Source organism: Nomascus leucogenys, chromosome 3 (genome assembly GCF_006542625.1).
Source record: "Nomascus leucogenys isolate Asia chromosome 3, Asia_NLE_v1, whole genome shotgun sequence".
Lineage (NCBI taxonomy): Eukaryota > Metazoa > Chordata > Mammalia > Primates > Hylobatidae > Nomascus > Nomascus leucogenys.
The window spans coordinates 79,842,840-79,861,306 of NC_044383.1; the positions used below are offsets into that span (position 1 = coordinate 79,842,840).

General features: G+C 36.3%; 1 protein-coding gene across 2 annotated transcripts in view; it reads right to left on the reverse strand.

Moving 5' to 3' along the window:
• The window catches only part of EPHA7 (EPH receptor A7), a 181,230-nt gene extending 164,963 nt beyond the window's left edge, over positions 1 to 16,267 (reverse strand). For both annotated transcript variants that reach the window (XM_030809475.1, XM_030809476.1), the window contains exons 1-3: positions 15,926 to 16,267; positions 11,393 to 11,457; positions 7,197 to 7,866 (exon numbers count right to left, since the gene is read on the reverse strand). In XM_030809475.1, the coding sequence (XP_030665335.1) occupies positions 7,197 to 7,866; positions 11,393 to 11,457; positions 15,926 to 16,022 (832 nt within the window). In that variant the 5' untranslated portion in view covers positions 16,023 to 16,267. The remainder of the gene's footprint in view (positions 1 to 7,196; positions 7,867 to 11,392; positions 11,458 to 15,925) is intronic.
• Positions 16,268 to 18,467: the final 2,200 nt, after the last annotated feature.

Sequence of the window (18,467 nt, forward strand, 5' to 3'; positions counted from 1 at the left end):
ATCTTCACATGAATAAATTCTTCAACTCCAGAAGAGAGTCCTGTTTATGTTTGCTAATTATTAGCATTTTATCCTGTTATTTGCTATGAGGAAAATGGAATGTAGTTAAGGACACCCATCCTCACAAAGTTTAAGACTACTCATACAGACTAGCCATATACAAGAAATTAAATTAATTGCATTGAAATTAATTTAAATTCATTGAATTAAATGAATTCAGAGAAAGAAAATATTTGCTTTTCCAGTGGGTAGTTTATGAGTAATTCTTTAAGCAATTTCATAAATATTTATTGGAAGGCTAAGGTGGTGTAAGAAACTGCTAGGTATCATGGCGGGTAGGTAAAAAATAATCACAAGGTTTAGCTGTTTTAAAAAATAGAATCTTTAAGAGGAAAAAACAATGAATAAAATAAGATAGCATGCAATGATTCCCCTAGGGAAAGGGCAAAGTTTAAGTATTCAAAAAGAGAAGCCAGGCATAGTGGCAGGTGCCTGTAGTCCCAGCTACTTGGGAGTGGAGGCAGAGAGGATCACTTGAGCCCAGGAGTGCCAGGCTGTAGTGTGCTATGATCTACTACGGTTGCACCTGTGAATAGCCACTGCACTCCCACCTGGGCAACATGGCAACACTCATCTCTTGAAAAAAAAAAAAAGAAAAAGAAAAAGAAAAAGGAGAGATCACCTAACAGGGTATACATGGTATTTAATTTGATATTTTAAGGAAACGCAGAATTTCTACAACAGGGAGACCATAAGAAAAGATATGGTACCTACATAGGAAAAAACAAGATAAAGAACAAGGAGAATGGTACTGCCAGTAACCAACATCAGAATTTGAAAAAGAAGCTAGGGAAGCCTCTTCAAGAATGCATATAATTAAAGTATAATAGAAAATTGTGAGATATATAATTGTTAATTTTTTTCTTTTTAGTTGAGGCCAAATGTTAAATAATGAGACATCGTAGAAATATCTATGGGCATGCTTAAGGTAGAGTGAGAGAACAGTATCAGGCAGAGGGAGCAGGGGCTTCAACTGTGATAAAAATGTGACTGAAAGTTAGAAAAGAAGATAAGGTGAAGATGAGGAAATTTACATGCAAGTTTAAAATACAGATAATTTTTCTAGGTAATTAGAATCCTGACGCTTTCTGAATAATGATACCATGTTGTGTTTTACAAAATACAATCTGATGGCCATCTAAAGAAAGAACTGGAATCAAAAAGAGAATGACAAAGCAAGTGAAATATTTAGGATGTTAGGAAAGGTAGAGACACATATTTCGAAATTATGATAAGTGAAAGAAAATGTTCAGATTTCTATCACCTTTCAAGATGATCTGAAGAAAGTTTATGTTCATAAAAGACTTTGCAATAGATAAAATGTTCCTCTATAAAGACATGATCCAGGGTATTGGTTAGGAATAAGGATTCTGAAGCCAGACTAGCTTGATTAAAAAGCAGTTCACCACTCTGTGATCATACGTACTTAACCCAAAATCACTATGCTTCAGTTTCCTTACATTGTTTTTATTCATGAATTTATGTATATACAAACTTATATAAGATATATAACCATATATATGTATGTATGTATACATATAATCATATATATATATACACACATGTTTACAGAGAGGGAGTGAGGGAGAGAGAGAGAGAGAGACATATACTTTTTACAGTAAGAGTATTTATTCTCTTTTAAACTGGGTAATAATAGTCTCATTCTATTAGACTAAATTAGTAACACCTCCCTTTAAGGTTAAATTACTTTATACATGCAAGTACTTAAAATAGGATTAGGTATCTATTAACAACTAAAAACGAATAAAATCTATGAGCTGTATTTATGGAATGCCTTCTATTAATATCTTCTACCTTTTATATAATTTAAACCATACTTGCCACTTACTACTGCTGTAGTACCTGAGCATTGTGTTTATAAACAAACTTAATTAATAAACCCATATTTTGGAGACACAATTCAAGTTGTCTTTATATAAGCTACCTGGTTACTTAGAACTTAAAATTATAGTGTACAAAAATAAAAGTTAATGTTCAAGATGTTTTGAATTATAGACAGAACAAAAGATCACCCAGAATCTCACTACATGGATACATTAATTGTTAGTCTACCATCTATTCTTTTTCCTATGCATATTTTGCATAATTCTAAATGTCATTTTATACAAATTTTTGTTTTTTCATTCAAAATTATTAATACAAATTCAAAATTCCTTTATAGCATCATTGATATTCAATAGACTAAGTTCAATCAAGGTGATACACCTTAACTTTGGACATTTAGGTTATTTTCAATAATTAAAATTGCATACACTGCTGGTGGAAAAAAGGGGTTATGTAAAATATTTTTTAATTGAAATGCCTTCTTAGATAAATTAACGGGTGTGGAATTACTTGCTTAAAGGATATTTAACTATGTGTGGCCTGTGAGATACATGTTCATTTGTTCATCACCATGAGGTTTCTTTGCCTAGCAAATTCCTTGCTTTATTACTAATAATAAGCATTCATTGATTATTTGCTATGTCCCACATGCTATTTTTAGGATTTGTACATACATTTCTTCATTCAATTCTGACAAGAACCCTATGAAGGAGGTACTATTTTTATTAGCCCCATTTTATACTTAAGGAAATTAAGGTTTAGAGAGATTGTCCTACTTTATATGCACCTAGTAAGTTGTGAAACCAGCATTTTGAAACTGTGACTCTCGCATCTGAGCTATTAACCCACTGGTGTTTCTTACATTTCTGTATATCTGTATATATATATATATATATATATATATATGTATGACTATAAATACTAAAGACTCATTTGTTATGAAAATTTCATGGTACAAATTACATGCTACTTGTCTGCGAAAATAAAGGCAGTTTTCAAAAACTTTGATCAAGAAACAGAGTTTAAACATTGTTAATGCTATAAAATTGAATGTATTGTTTCATTTGTTAAATTATACATATGGTCATAAATTATATATTATTAAAATAATGATAGACCTCTTAACATTAATAGAAACTATTAAAAATCTGAGGAAAAGTTCTTATAAAAATTATAAATGTATGATTACTTGAATTCCCCCTTACATGAAATCATCTGAAAGAAAAATTTTACATATTTGCTTTCAGAAAATTTAAATTAAGCAATATAAGTAATGCAAGTAAATCACATTTCTATATTCTGATATATGTGCATGTAAATCTTATGTCTTTGAATTTTTTACTTCCAAATGAGAAGAATTTTTTACAAGTAGGATTATCATCCAAATCAGAAAAAACACTTTTCAAAGCAAAAAGAAGCAGTGTTAATTAAAAAAACAATTATCCCAGGCATATTGGGCATATGGTCACCCTACATGGCATAAAGTTTCATTAGTTTTTTAGTAACTAAAATCTACTGGGTAAAGTCCAGAACAAATTTTAGAGAAGTAGTGGAGTGAGGAAAAAAGACTTCAATTGGTAAACAGGATTTTTGAATTCTTATCCAATTTTGTTACTTATTAATATCTCTGAGCTTCGGTTTCTTCATATGTTGTAAGAGAGAGAAAAATAATAATATTTTCCACATCTTAGTGATGTGGTGAGGTTTAAATGAGAAAATGAATGTGACTGTTCAGTATAAACTGCAAACTCTCTATGCAAATCCAAGTTATAATATCCAGATCCACACTTTGACAAGCACTATTCTACTTTCTAAATGGAATAAAATTGTATAAAAGTTACAAAAATTGAAATACATTTCAGTAGCTTTATTTTATTAGTCTTCCCAAAATATTTACATATGTAAAATGTAACAGGATCTCTCAATTTTTAAAATAACTATACTTTTTATCTAAGAAAGTGTATTGGCTAGTTTGCATCAAAGTTGTTACATAACTTGTAAATTTTAAAAAAATGACAATAAAAGTATACTAAATGAAATTATAAATTCTTAAATCAATATAAAGAGATGTCCTCATAAAAATACTATGTTTGAGAATTGGACAGAAGTTCTCCACATATTAGTCTTGAGAAGCATTTGGTTTTCAAAATTGAGTTATTTTTTCAGTCATGAAGAAAAGCTTTTACATCATCAAACCTACAATCAGTTTTTTATAGTTATTCATATTTCATATTGTCTTCTAGCAAACATCACAATGGGCTGCTACTTCAAAATGTGCCCAGATAAACTTGCCTTTAAGTGGCTAACCACTCTCATTTGGCTAGGAACTCACTAGCATCCTCTCCCAAACACATTAGTTTTCCTCAATATGGGACTGGAATTTGTTTTCAAACTCTTAACAGGATCATTGAAAGGAAACAGGAAGAATACTATAAAGGCAAGCCTGGAGTGATTCCAGAGGCAAGTACTCTTGCAGCAATGCATTGGAATTATGCCAAGAAGGGAAGTGTTTTTGCAAGTGAACATAGTTCCATGGTTAAGTAGAAGGTATTTAATTCCTTTGTCAACATCACCAGGGCTAAAAATTAAGAAAGTTATGTCATAAGCAATTTGCTTGACTTACAACAACGCACACATATTCTTTCGATTAAACCATAAAGCGGCATCTTGCCTCCTTTAACCATGTATTTTTATTTTTTAATTAACTGTTACTATAATATTAATACCTAATTTCAAGTATTCAAAAGCAGAATTAATGAAGATGACAGTGGAGTAATTTTATTTTATTTTTAAATACCTTGGTATAGTTTGCAGGTAACAATAATTTTGGTAGTAAAATGTTTCAATTCTTGCAATTAAATTTGACGAATGTAAGTAATTTTATAATACCACGTTTAATGAGATGATTTTTCTCATTTGAAATAAATTTAGGTTTATTTTTCATGATAAATATATCTATTTACTGTGGTTTAAGACTGCTTTTCTTACTAAATTCTATAATTAGAAGCATAAAACTCGAACAGCTCCTGTTCACATTTTCTTATGAATAAATGTGGAAATCACATTTTCTTAACAAATAAATGAGTTAAATTACACAAAGTGAAACAACTGCCACAAAAACCCATAATCTTCTTTAAAACCTTTAAAACACAGGGCCTTTAATGTCATTTCCTATCTTTTCTCGGATAAATTTAATTGTGTACTTTTATATGTATTTCTACTTCATTATTTTTCCCATTTTAATTGTGTAAAAGTTTTAAGTTCCTTTTTCATATCAATCAAGATCTGCATAATATTGAAACTGCTCCTTTCACAGCTAAAGTGCAATAATGATCCTAAAATTTTTTGTAACAGTTACTGCTGAATCCACCATCACTTTCAAGTAACTGCTAACCTCTTGTCAATAGGAACGCTGCCTTTCATTGAATTGATTAGTTCACTGAGAGTATTTCTCTACTTACCCAGTGGAATAGCATTTTGCCTACAAACAGGGATAAATCTTCATCAGTTTCTGATTTCCACATATATGGAAACTGCAGGATTTTCTACTCAATTAGAAATACTGCCAGTGAGGGAAAGGGAAAGAGGACAATGGGAGACAGGTTTGACTCCTTCAGGGGCATAAAAGGAGACTGCTAAACTGGCCTATGGGACCTGAACCTGTATCATCTCCATTTGTTTTGCTCAGAGTTCACTTCACAAAGTCACCTCTGGTGAAAATGATAATTGAGTGCAGAGCCATAGGCAGTTTACATGCTTAGCAGCCATGCACATGAAGTATTTAACTCTCTGAATAGAACGGAAAAAGATATTTGCTCAGTTACTACTCCATTTGAAAAGTATATCCAATGCAAACACAATGTAAGCCACAAATGCAATTTTAAAATTTCTAGCCACACTAAAAAAGAGTAAAAGAAACAGCTGAAATTTTAATATTATCCTCTACCTAGCCCAGTATATCTAAAATATGATTATTTCCACATGTAATCAACATTTAAAAATTGTTAAGGACATATGTTACTTTTTTTTCTTTTTTTTTTTTTTTTTTTTTTTTGCAGTACGGCTTTGAAATCCAGTGTGTAACTTATACTTACAGCACATCTCAATGTAGAATAGTCATTTTTCGAAACCTAAAGAGCCACATGTGGCTCCTGGGTTCAGTACTGTATAGAACAGGTGTAATGTTTTTTAAAATTATTTAATTTTAAAAATATTCTACTAGAATGAGAATTTTATGGGGAAGTAATCCAATTTATATATGTATATGAGGCACCTAAACACTATGAGCCATGAAACAGTATTTCCTAAGATTCTCCTTGCTTTGAGATTAAAACTAGGGCAATATTGTGGCCTAGGCTCTAAAGTCAGAATGTCTCAAGTTTGAATTTAAGCTCAGACAAATATTACTAACGTAAATGCAAGCAAGCTATTTACTCTTGATATCCTCTATTTTTTTATTGTGTAAAATATAAATGATAATGATACCTACCTCATTAAATAAGCATATGTAAAGGAAATGGAGGATGTCTGCACAGACTAAGTTATCAAGAAAAATTAGTTATAATAGTTATTATTATCAGTGGTCCCCTTTAGCTCAACTAAGAATTGCAAGTATAAAACCTGTGTTTCTGGCTCTGGCGTAAAAATATATATAGATATATGTGTTATTTTTAATGTATTATGTTATTTTTAATGTATTATGTTTTATATATCATAAGTTAAAAAGAGACACTAGTAACGTAACTTTATAATTTATTTTCATGAAACCTAGAAACAGAATATCTATCAGTCTTGAAGGCCCATATGACATAGTTTTTGACATAGTTTTAAATATTTAGTCACATAAGGCTAGGAAAGAGAAAAAAAACGGTTTTATAAAACGAAGAAAAAGGTTTACTAATTCACACGATTGTTTCAAAACATGCAACTGGTGTACTATAATAATTAAAACTTTACTTTGGCCCACTTCCACAAAAATGTGGTCATTTTGGTACTTAGTCCAAAAAAAAAAAAAAAACAAAAAAAACACACACACCTTTCTCAGAAGTAACCACAGAGATTTAGTAAGTGAAATTTGAAAATTTTGTATTAAAGTTATAGTATTTATATAAGATAATTCTAAAAGTTTGTAAATGTACTCGTTTGTGCCCTGCCTGTCACTAGAGCTCTTATTCACAGCCCTCTTAGCCTCCAGAGCAGATTCACATATTCAAATAACTATTAATGTTTAAAATGTCTGATATTGAAATTTAAAAAGGCAAAGTAGAGTTTTAATAGGACACATTACTTACGTTCACAGGTGTCTCCTTTTTGCTGGTAGCCCGCTTTGCAGATACATTTTCCAATGGGCACTAACCATTCTCCTTCTGCGCTGCAGTGCATCCTGGGGGAGTTTTCCGCTTCTTCCTCTGCACTGCTGACACATGTCCCTCGAACCTCGACTAAAGAGGAAAATTCTGAACCAGTCACTGTATCTGGAAAGATAGCTAAGTTCTCAATAATGGACCAGCACTTCTTGTAGTACACTTTGACAGAAACCAAAGCTATGCAAGCCCCTACATCCTGAAAGGCAAGATAGAATCCCTTTTTAGACAAAGGTCCAATCTCTCTCACCTCAGTGTTAAGCTTCATCTTTCTTTCACCAAGGTCACCTTGGGTAAAACTTTCATCTGCAGCAATGGTGTCTATTTTTACATAGAGGTTTTCTCTTATATTCCTGCCAGTGTCATAGTCTGTTTCATAATAGTACAAATTAAATGTTTCCTTGCAAGTTCCCAGTACTCCAGGAAGACTGTTACAATCCCTCAGGGTGAATTTCAATTCTACAAAAATCCTTTGTGCATTGCCTTTAGAAATCCAGTTAGTCCGCAGCCAGTTGTTTTGGTTGGGCTCCATGACTTGGCACACCTGGTATGTTCGTATCGGGGTATAGTTCTCATCCAAACCACTAATTTCTTCCCACTGTAAAATTTGAAAAAAGGTCATCAGTCATTCAGCAAAAAATAACATTTTGCTTTTGAAAGTGCAAGTACTTCACAAATACGGATCTTCGAAAAAGTTAGGTTGATTCCTATCCTGGCAAAACTGTAAACCACAGAATGTAAGATTCCAAGTTCTGCTTCATCCTGGTGGTGGAACATACTTATGCTGCTTGCTTTGTGTATACATACAATAAATATTTCATTTTGTTTAATATCTTTTTGTCAGTATATTAGTGTTTCTTTTTTACATGTTTGCTTATGTTTATGTTCTCCATTGAGATTGTAATTTTTATAGACTAAAGCTCACGATTATTTAAATTACCAGTGAAAGTATGTACATATGGATGCCTGGCAGAATTTTTGATAACTCAGTTGACATTTTAAGTGGCCGTATCATACTTATGATTGCAGAGTACTTAAAAACATGAAGAAGAAAATGCCAACAGTACGCTGAATAAAGCATTCAACAACGTGTTGATATTTATAATTTGGAATATTTTACAATCTTTTCAAAATGAGATATAAGGAAGTAACATTTTACAGAGCTATTTATTTATTCCAGTGTTATATATATTGTATACAAAGCCACATAAGTAGTTATAAGAGTATGATTCATTTTTATAAATACATTGCTTTCAATAGACAATCAAATGTACATGGCAAATCTGCATGCTGGATCATATTTAGTATAAACTTTCTGACAGGAAAAATATCAGATGTTTAAAAATGTCCATTTATATGTTGATATAATGTACACTACAAACAAATCTATATTAAATATTTTCTCAAAAAAAGAAAAAAGTGCATTTGTCAGAATTTGCAACAATTTCAGACTATTAAACCATATATAATATTCTGTCACTCATTAATCAATAAAATCATTTCACCTAGGAGTCTTAAAAGCCTAAATGAATAGTTTGTTTTTTTCTTACAATTATTAAAAAATTTCCCACTTTGTATTTGTGAATAATGAAATTGTCATCTGTTAATATTAATTTCCCCAATTAAAAATTCAAATACAAAACATTTGTGTTCAAGTCCAAAGTTGCATAGCATGCAATATTTAAACTATTGTTTCAAGAAAAGATGATGAGAAAATAAAAATCATGTGGTAAATACTTTTATTTGAAATACTTGATTTGAGTATTGATTTATTTAAATGTTTTGTACAATATTAATGTATACTTTTAAAACCAGTCCTTAGAAAATTAACAAGACTGACGAATTAGCAATATAATACAATTTGGAAATTTCTCTGATGATGTTATATATTTGGTATGATTTTGTTATACACACCCTAATATCATCAAAGGTACTGAAATGTAGCAAAGAACCCATTTTAATGTTCAGCTTTTACTCAGCTCAACTTGCATTTGTGACTAGTTAACAGTATGCATATCTTCCCTTTGTTTAAGTTAGCTGCCTACAATTTGAATGGCAATCAGCCAAATATAACCAAATTCATCCATTTGGATGGGTAGATTTCGGTCTCTTAATGAGATTGAAACTGCTAAAAGAAGTAAAACTAGTAATCATATCTACCAAAAAATCAAAAGCTCCAAAGATAAATGTGCTCCTTTTTAACAACTCCACAGTTTGAAGAAACCAAAGCTAATTATTTTAAAAGAATATAGCCTACGAATTCCTTTATCTAACTTCAAGAACAAATTTATTCTTTTATTCTGTATAAGAAAAATCAATTTTATCACCCTTGAAACCCAGTTAATTTTTATTTTTACTTAAAATTTTATTCCAGAGGGGAATGCTTCAGGAAAACTATGATGTAGACTACAAACATTGAGACAATATAAATTCATTTAACACAACTGTTGTTTTATTATCTCACTTTCTAAGACATTATGAACATTTCCACAAATGATGCCATTGGGAAAAATGTCTTCATTCAGACACTGCATTTTTATAGTATGTTTATAGAAATATTTTCTCAAAACTTATGTCTCAGGAACATTTTCTTTACAGTTAGGTATTTAGTCACATGCGAACTAACCTATTGCACATATATAGAAAATATTGTCGATCATTGTTTTCTAATATTATGTGTTGATGTCTACAGATATGTAGGGTTAACTGTTAACTCAAGATACTTTGGACTGATAAAAGCCCATTTGACCAAGATAACACTGACAGTCATAATTTGTCATTTTGTGTATTACATGGATGAAATACTACAATCATATATCAGTTTACTTCTCCTCAGAGACAAAATCATCCTCCATCTCTATTTGTTTTAATTGATGGATGGTAGAAAATGGGCTACATCTGTCATTGGCAAGAAAGGTGTTTCATTTTTTATCATGAATGGCTGTCTATAATGTCTATTATTTTACTCACAGAAACCACTTATCTCAAGAAAGGTATTATATTCATACCTCCAACTCATGGAATTTTTATATTTAATCTGTAAGATGGTTGCCATTTATTTATAATTTATCATAACCAATACAGATAACCACAATATGAATGAAAGGAATCTTAAAAATTAAATTTAATGAAAACTCTAAATATCTTAAACAGATTTGTTTTGTTCATATTTTACATTCTTAAGCTTTCAGTTCCTGACATGCTGATTTTATGATCTCAACAATCTCTTTCAAACTTTCATTCTTCTCTTTGCAAAATATGCTACAGTTTTTGTATCATAACTTATACTCCACAGTCTTTTTAATATGCCAAAGATAAACATAAATAGCAATAGGGTACTTCTCCTTTCTCAGAGCCCTCTTACTTGATAAGGAATAAAGAATGTGCCCTCTCTCACAATTAAAAATAAGATCTGAAGACACGGATACTGAGCTACATTTACATATGAAAAATAATGGTTAGTATTTTTAAAGATTTACTAATATTTCGGTAGGTTATTATTGGACAATTTTCACTCATATCTATTGCAGATTTTTGTTGTAATATGTGCAGGCTTTGCCATCATTTCTGATTAATAACAGCAGATAGCACATAATATAAATTTGGAGAATCTATATAATATTTTATAGTAAATCGTATACCAAAATGTTGAACATCGTACATTTTTAGTTATATTTTAAAGTACATTTTGAATGATGCTGAAACTTTTAAAAATAGGAAAACAGATTCATTACATACTGATTTAAAGAATTATATACCACCGACATGGTGATTATACTAGAAATATAAAGCAACTAAAGAGGTTTAAGTGAGTTTGTGAAAGGAATGTTCCCTGTAATTAGTTAGCATTTATAGCCTGGACCCTAAGGTATGATTCCACACAATAAGAACTCAAAAGACTACGGCTATGAGGTTTGTTCTTTTTCCATTTCCCCAAGTTCTAAGTATACCTTCTCTAGTCAGAGAACTCAATGTCTCATTATAAATGCAACATAATATTGGACAAGATATTTGGAATTAAACGGTTTATACATGAAGAGTGTGAATAATTACTCTGGAGGGAAGGGAAACGTTTTGTTTCTTATTTTTAAAAATAGTGATATTTTATGATGAAAAAAACTTACCCCATTGGGTGGAGAGGAAATCCACTCCAACTCTGTTTGTTGTGCTTTAGAATCCAGCAGTAGTACTGAAAAAGAAAGTTGTATTTCCAGATGTTACATGAAACACTTAAACACACATGTAGACATTTTTAAGGTGAATCTTTTTATATAACTATCATTATATGACTTAAGATCTGTAGTTATTTATGTAAATGATGGTGAAATGAACATCTTCCTGATAAACGTATATTCCACTTCCTTAAAGGAAAAAACATATTAAGACGCCAATATTATATTTGGTATTCTTTAATTACAATATTAAAATAAATCTTAAAATGCAATATTAGAATAAAAATGAGGGTAGAAATTTTATATGTGATACATTAATTCTACAGTAATTATATATTATAGTTTTGTAAACCATTGAGCTGTTCAAACTTTGTCAAATATAATAACATGAACGTAATAAGGTATAATTCCTATATCACTCTTGATCCAGTTATTAATTCGTAACATTCTGCCAGCAGTATTTTCTATTGTCTTTTGAGAACTGGAGTTTATCTTTTAAAAAATCTTTTCACATACAGTGTCGTTTCTTAAGCTAAAATGAATACAGAAATGTTAACAACTATGTTAAGCAATGTTATCAGAAAACCAAATTGCCTATTATTTGCAAGATTTTTATTCAGGTTAGTCAAACATCAGTTTTTTCAGCATTTTTTTTTAATTTCTAAATTTTCAAAGTGATAGATAATTCTCAAAATGGTATCAACTCTGACTTCTAATCACTTGTATTTCACTTTTATGCTATCAAAAAGCATAATGCAATTAATTTAATATGTATATAAAGTGTTATAAATGCTCCTGATACCATCAATATGAGAATGCATTAGAATGTCATATATTAATACACATAACATTTCTATTTCATATGTTTTATTTCTTTTTTGGACAATCACTCTTCTAAAGCACTCACTCTTTTGGTCAAACTGGTTTCTGAGTTACATGAGTTTCTGCACTTTAAAAATATTTATCTGACTCTACACCATTTTGACAAATGCATCAATTTGTCCAGGAATAATAGTGAATATATTTTAAGTATGTCAATAGGCTTACCAACCTCAGCAAAATGTTAAAATTTTGACTTAAAATACATGCTTATATGAACTTTTAATAATTATACAACTCAATCACTAGGGATAAAATATGTATTTGAAAGACAAGAAAAATGTGTTATTATAAGAAAACAAAGGGACAATTGATTATGTGTTTAAAGGAACAGTTGATTATGTGTTTAATTCCTTCACACTAGTCAAGGTTACTCATTGTAAATTAAAATAGATATAGAGACACTAGGATTTTTGTTTTTTGTTGTAGCTGTTGTTTCTTTGTTTAGTGTTTTACACTTAAGACTCTCAGGGAGACTGACAGGAAAAAAAAACCTTGATCAGAAACATCTGACTCCCTTTCAAATGAGAAACGCACCCACAACACTTTCAAAATGCCAGTTTGTATTTCAACTTGTAACATCGATAAATCGTTGGACTAGCGAATTTATATAAAAAGTAATTTTTTAAGTTTATTTTTATCCTCAACAATAGAGATGAAGCACAAGGAAACAAGGTGGGTGGCCAGGTACTCTACTCTTTTTGAGATGCTTTCTTTATTTTTATTTTATTTTTCTTTTGTGCTGAATATAGACAACAAGATTTTAAATCCAGGTGACCTTCTTGGGTCATTTCTGAGAGTGAAATAAACATTGCGAGATTACTGTTTATTGCCATTCTGCTACCCCTCAGCTCAGCCTGGGGGTGGAAGCTAGGGACCTAAGCAGAGAGCAGTGATGGCCAAGTTAAGAGAGAAACAAACTAACCAATTAAAACAAATAGAACCCGGGCCCCAGAACGTTTAATCAGAAGCCGCTCTCAAGTGATCCGTGCGTCTCTCTTCTGCTGGGTCTGCTCTCTGGTTAAACCCTCAAGAGAGCGCGTTTCCCTTCCCGCTCGGAGCAGAGTGCCAACCTCCCTTTGCGCCCGCGGAGGCGCAGTCCCTCGGCTCACCCGGACGCTGGGGGCCAGGCCTTGGGACTCCAGGGCTCGCGCCCCGCTGTGAGGGCCAACAGGTGATGGGAAAGGGGCTAGATTGGGGGCGCGCCCTGGCCGACCCAGGCAAGGACCGCGCGGGCAAAGGCTGGCGTCCTGGGGCTGGGGCGGGGCCGTCGGAGGGGCGGGGCGGGGGCTGCCAGACGGGCGCGCCAGCCGCGCCAAGCATCCATTACGCCTCTGCCAGACCTGGGCACTCCAGGGAGCCGGTGGCGCCCTCGCTCGAGAAGGAGTCGGGAAGAGGAGAGTGGCTTTCGGGAAGCATCTCCTCTGAGGAAAAGGCGGCGGCGGCGGCATTTACCGAGAGAAAAAGTAGCAGCTGCACTTTGCCTCCAAGCGTCAGACTCTGACACGCGCTCCCTGTAGCGATGGTAACTGACCTACCCGAGAGAACGTGCACAAGGAAAGCGAGGGAAGGGGGTTTCTTATCTTCCTCTAGCCACCCCCAAATGCCCCGGGAGGCCCGGCACCTGCTCCAAGCGGTTTCCAGCACTAGCCCTTGGGTACTGCGGGCCGCCTCGGGGCTTGTGAGCTCCTAGAACTCCAGCTCTCGGTCGCCGCTGCGCCCTAGAAGCCTCGCCGCCTGGAAGCCGGGCGCACTCGCCGCCCGCCAGCCACAGATCACCACCCTCCCTCCCACCGCCCCCGCGCCTTTTATACATCACACTTCTGCATCTAAAGAATTCAGGCTCCTAGAATTCAGAATCCTCTTCACGTAGCTTGCACCCAGAAGCGCAAAGCGAACTAGACATTCTGGCTGCAGGAACCTCTCCCCCTAGTGATGCAGTTATTTATAGCCCAAACTCCAGCCCGAGTCTGCGTGTGTTCGCGCGCGGGGTTTCGCCGCGGCGGTGCAAACTTTTCCTCTGGTCCGCTATTCCAGAGGAATCACAGGATGCCAGGGCTGAAGGTTTCTGATCGCTAACGTCAGGGGAGTAGAAATGTGGTTTTGGAGGGGATGAGCGTGCGTTTCTAGCAGATGTCCGTCCATCTGCAAACGCGTAACCGCCAGCTTGGAGGCACGGGGTTCTCTGAATGGGTGCAGCATCTATACAGGTTGCAGATGTGGAAAGTGGGGTCAGAAGGTCAGGCTGAAAGGACTAGAATGTGGCGCCGGGCTGGAGGGGGGCTTGAGTGAACTAAGACGAGCGCACGATGAGAATAAAGAAAAGGCGCACTAAGTTTTCAGAAATAGATGAATCAAGGACCTATATGTAAGTCCCCTCAACCCCCCGCCCGATAACTACCATGACCTAAATTTCATAACAGATTCATCTCCCTCTGCACATCAGGAATAAGTAATTATTTCTCTTCTGCTTTTAACAGATCAAAAAATGAAACTTAGATACACAGCCTGAAAGACCAGGGGGCGAGGGGATGAGGGGGGTTGGGGGTGGGATTGTGACACTGCTCAAAAGCAAGAGACTTCCATTGACAGGGTTTATTTTTCCCCAGCTCCAACTACAGGCACCGAAAGGTATTTTACCTTCTGTCAAAGGTTCAAAGAAGGAAAACATAACCATATACAGGCGTATCTATAACAGCTTGCCAAATAAAACCTGCCTCTCTTACCAGAACCAACCCTCAGGGTTCAGGTCTTTGGCAAGGATTGGCCACTCGGATTCCTCAATTGCTGCACTATGGGGCAAATAATTGGGGACTTCGAGTCGCCCAGGCGGCATCTCCTCACAAATTGCACAGCTCCAGCCCGCCCCCTGCCTCCATGGCCCGACCAAGCCCGCTAGGCTGCCGCTGCCCCCACGACCGCTGGGCCCGACGCGCGGCGCGCGCTGAATGGAGACATCCCCGGCCTGCGGGTCGCGCGCCGCACGCCGCGCTTCACCTCCGCGGCGTTATTGTTCCGCGCTGGCGGCCGAGCGCCAACCGCAGGACCGCGCCGCCGCCTCAGACGCATTGAGCACTTCATTAGTAACCTGAGCTTTCCGAGCTCACCGAAGTCTCGGTCCCTCTGGGAAGGCTCTGGGCTCCCGCCACTCGCCGGCAGGCTGGCGGAGACGATAGGGGCTGCATTTCCCAGTCTCCAACCCAACTCTGGCCGCAGCTCCCACAGAAGGCTAATGAGGAGAGAAGGAAGACCGAGCTAGAGAGAGATGTGACCCGCCTGAGGTACTAAGAAATAAGCTCTCCGGCAGTTCCTCCAACCCCACCCCACCACCGTTGCTGCTCACGCCCTCTAGACTGCCCGCGCCAGAAATTCCGCACCCGTCGGACGGACGGCTCCGGGCACAGGGCTGCAGAGGGCTCGGAACAGCCCTGGCTCGCGCTCGCTGGTCCGCCAGGAGCGGCCCGAGCGGTGAGGGGGCGGGGAGCCGGCGGGGGAGGGTCGCCCGGCGCCGGAGGCGCGGCCGGCAGCGCCGTGGACGAGCTGGCTTGTGCAGGTAGACATCTAAATAAATAAGTCAGAACAAACTTTGCTTTCCCATCACCTTACCTTCCTTCGCAGCCTGCGCCTCCCCTGTGTGTGCAAAGCGGAGCAGCCAGATGTAGCATAAAATAATCCATGAAGGATACCGAGTTTGAAAAACCATGGTGCATGAGCAGGTTTTATTTTAGGTTTCAGTTATCTTGAGTCGTGGATTTTTAAATGCTGTTTGTTCCGAAGTAGCTTTTGTTTTATTGTGCTCCTTGCATCGATTCCCCTTCTTGGTCCCCGATCGGCTGCTCCACGTTTAGCTTTTTTTAATTCCCCCCCCCCACTCCTGTTCGCTCGCACCGTGTTTGCTGCCTGCAAGTCTCCGACTGCAGACCGGCCGCTTGCTCCACACTCCAATAATATCAATTAGGGGGGAGGGGGCGGGGCTCCGAGCTGAGAGCCTCCGCCACTCGGGCTGAGTGGCAGGCACAGCCGGCCTGCCAGGAGGCGATTCCCAGGGCCAAGGGGCGGGTCCCGGCGAAATGGCCGCCCCGGCCTCGGGGGCGGGGTCCGAGGCAGGAGCCAATCGGTGCCGAGCGGAGTCAGGTTGCTGGTCCAGGATTCCCTCCAGGTTCTGAGCTCGCGCTGGATGCTCAGAGGAGAACGAGGATGGCAGCCGAGGTGTGTGCTGCTTTGGACGCTCTGCTTTTAGCAACCGCAGCTTTCGCGGAGCAGAATAAATCTGAGAATAACGCTTCCAACTTACACTCTTTTCTATAGCTGTACTCCGCGCGATATTTTAGAAACCAGAGGCGAAGCAAGCTTTCTCTGAGCTACCAAGCACGGAGCCCGGACAGTGAAATGAGCTGTGCCTTTAAGTAAAGTGTTTTTTACTTTTTTGTTGTTAGAACCTCCGCGGGCAGGGTAACTTTGTTTTTTGCCTTTTTGAAAAGTTTCTACCTCTCTTTTTCTGTTACTCCAAGAGCAGTCAATTTTAGGTACCACCCACCACAATCCCTGAAAGAATAAAGTAACCAAGTGTATTATGTTTAAACAATGTTTCCAAGAGTTTGCAACAAGCTCTGGCAAAAGAAACAGGAAAAGGGAGTGGGAAAGGAAGTCTTTTGTTTTAAGCACCCCTTCACCTCCGCCCTGTCTTTTCACCATAGTTTGTTGAGCGAAGTGAGACATTAGGAGAGAACCTTCTGATGGTTGCGTATCGTTTTTTAACGCGTTTATCATTTTCTAAGGTTTTCCTTGGATTGCCTCCACTTTGATAGTTTTCCATTTCGCTGCATCAATTACACTTAATTTTAAAGAATTCCACTACGTATTAAATTCGTAAAGCAAGACCTTTCTCTTCGCAAGTATTTACCATTTTCAGGAATTATTCAATGCTTATCTTTCAAAGAGAAACTAAGAATAAAAAAAATCATAACCAATATCTCCAGTTGAATTCAACCCGAACAGCAAGGAAGGCTGCGCAGAGAAATGTGTTTTCCATTAGGCAGTTTTGGACACTTTGTATTCAAGAGGTAGGTAATAAGAGGAAGAACTTTAAAATTTTAATTGCCAAATCTTCAATTTCAAAGGTCACACAGAGTAACTTGATCACATGTTTAAGATGAATTTCTTTTTTGTCCTATATTTCTTCCTTTAAAAATATTTCTCAGTCATTTATGATTTCCTTTTATTTCTGATAGATCCAAAGTTTGATCTCACATAAGGCTCCAAACTTTTTCCAACCTTTCTATCTGGAAATATAAAGTAAATTGAGTTGTTTCTGCTGTTTATAGTAGGGAGTTCTCAAAGATGACAGCCCCCAGATATTTATTTGTATTTTATGTTAAATTGTCTCCTGTAGTTTTTATTTGCCTAATAAAATAACATGGAAGAGAGATATGAAATTTATTCTTTAAACCTCTTTGATTCTGTAGTTTCTGAAACATTTCTTAAATGTTACATATTCCTAGCCATTATGCCTATTTAATATTTTAGAAAGTGTATCAAAAAGCATCTTCAGTGTCCCTTTTAAAGGATGCATAGAAAATGTAAATGCATAATAGATTAGCCTTAGAACGAGACAAAAAACAATACGGGGAGAACACACTTGTTATAGAGGAGATGAAGCTTTATTTACACAAATAGATGATTTAAGGATGAAACTTGTGAACTAAAACATAAGAGTTAAAAACATAAATCCCCACACTTAGTCTTTAGAACTCACAGAACTACAAACTCACAAATATTAAACCACTTCTAATAGTTAAAATGAATTCTCCAGGATTTCAACACTTTCCCCAGGGTCTCATCGCCACTTCTTAAAGTGACACCAAGGTAGCCTTTAAAGTTTAAAATATTCCTTTCATCTATTGAATGCCTAATACCAGTGATGTGAATACAAATACTTTTCCATTAAAACCAGGAAACCAAAGAAGTAACATCCTTCACTCCTCTGATGAGTGTAGGTGGTATAGTGAGTCCTGTTTTTGTGTCCCTTCTCTCTGTCAGACACAGGGGCATGTGTAACTTTACTCTTATTTTTAGGGACAAGAAGCTTCACATTAAATGCACATGTGCCAGGCTGCTGACAGTTCTCCCTGCATAGCTGCACGATGAT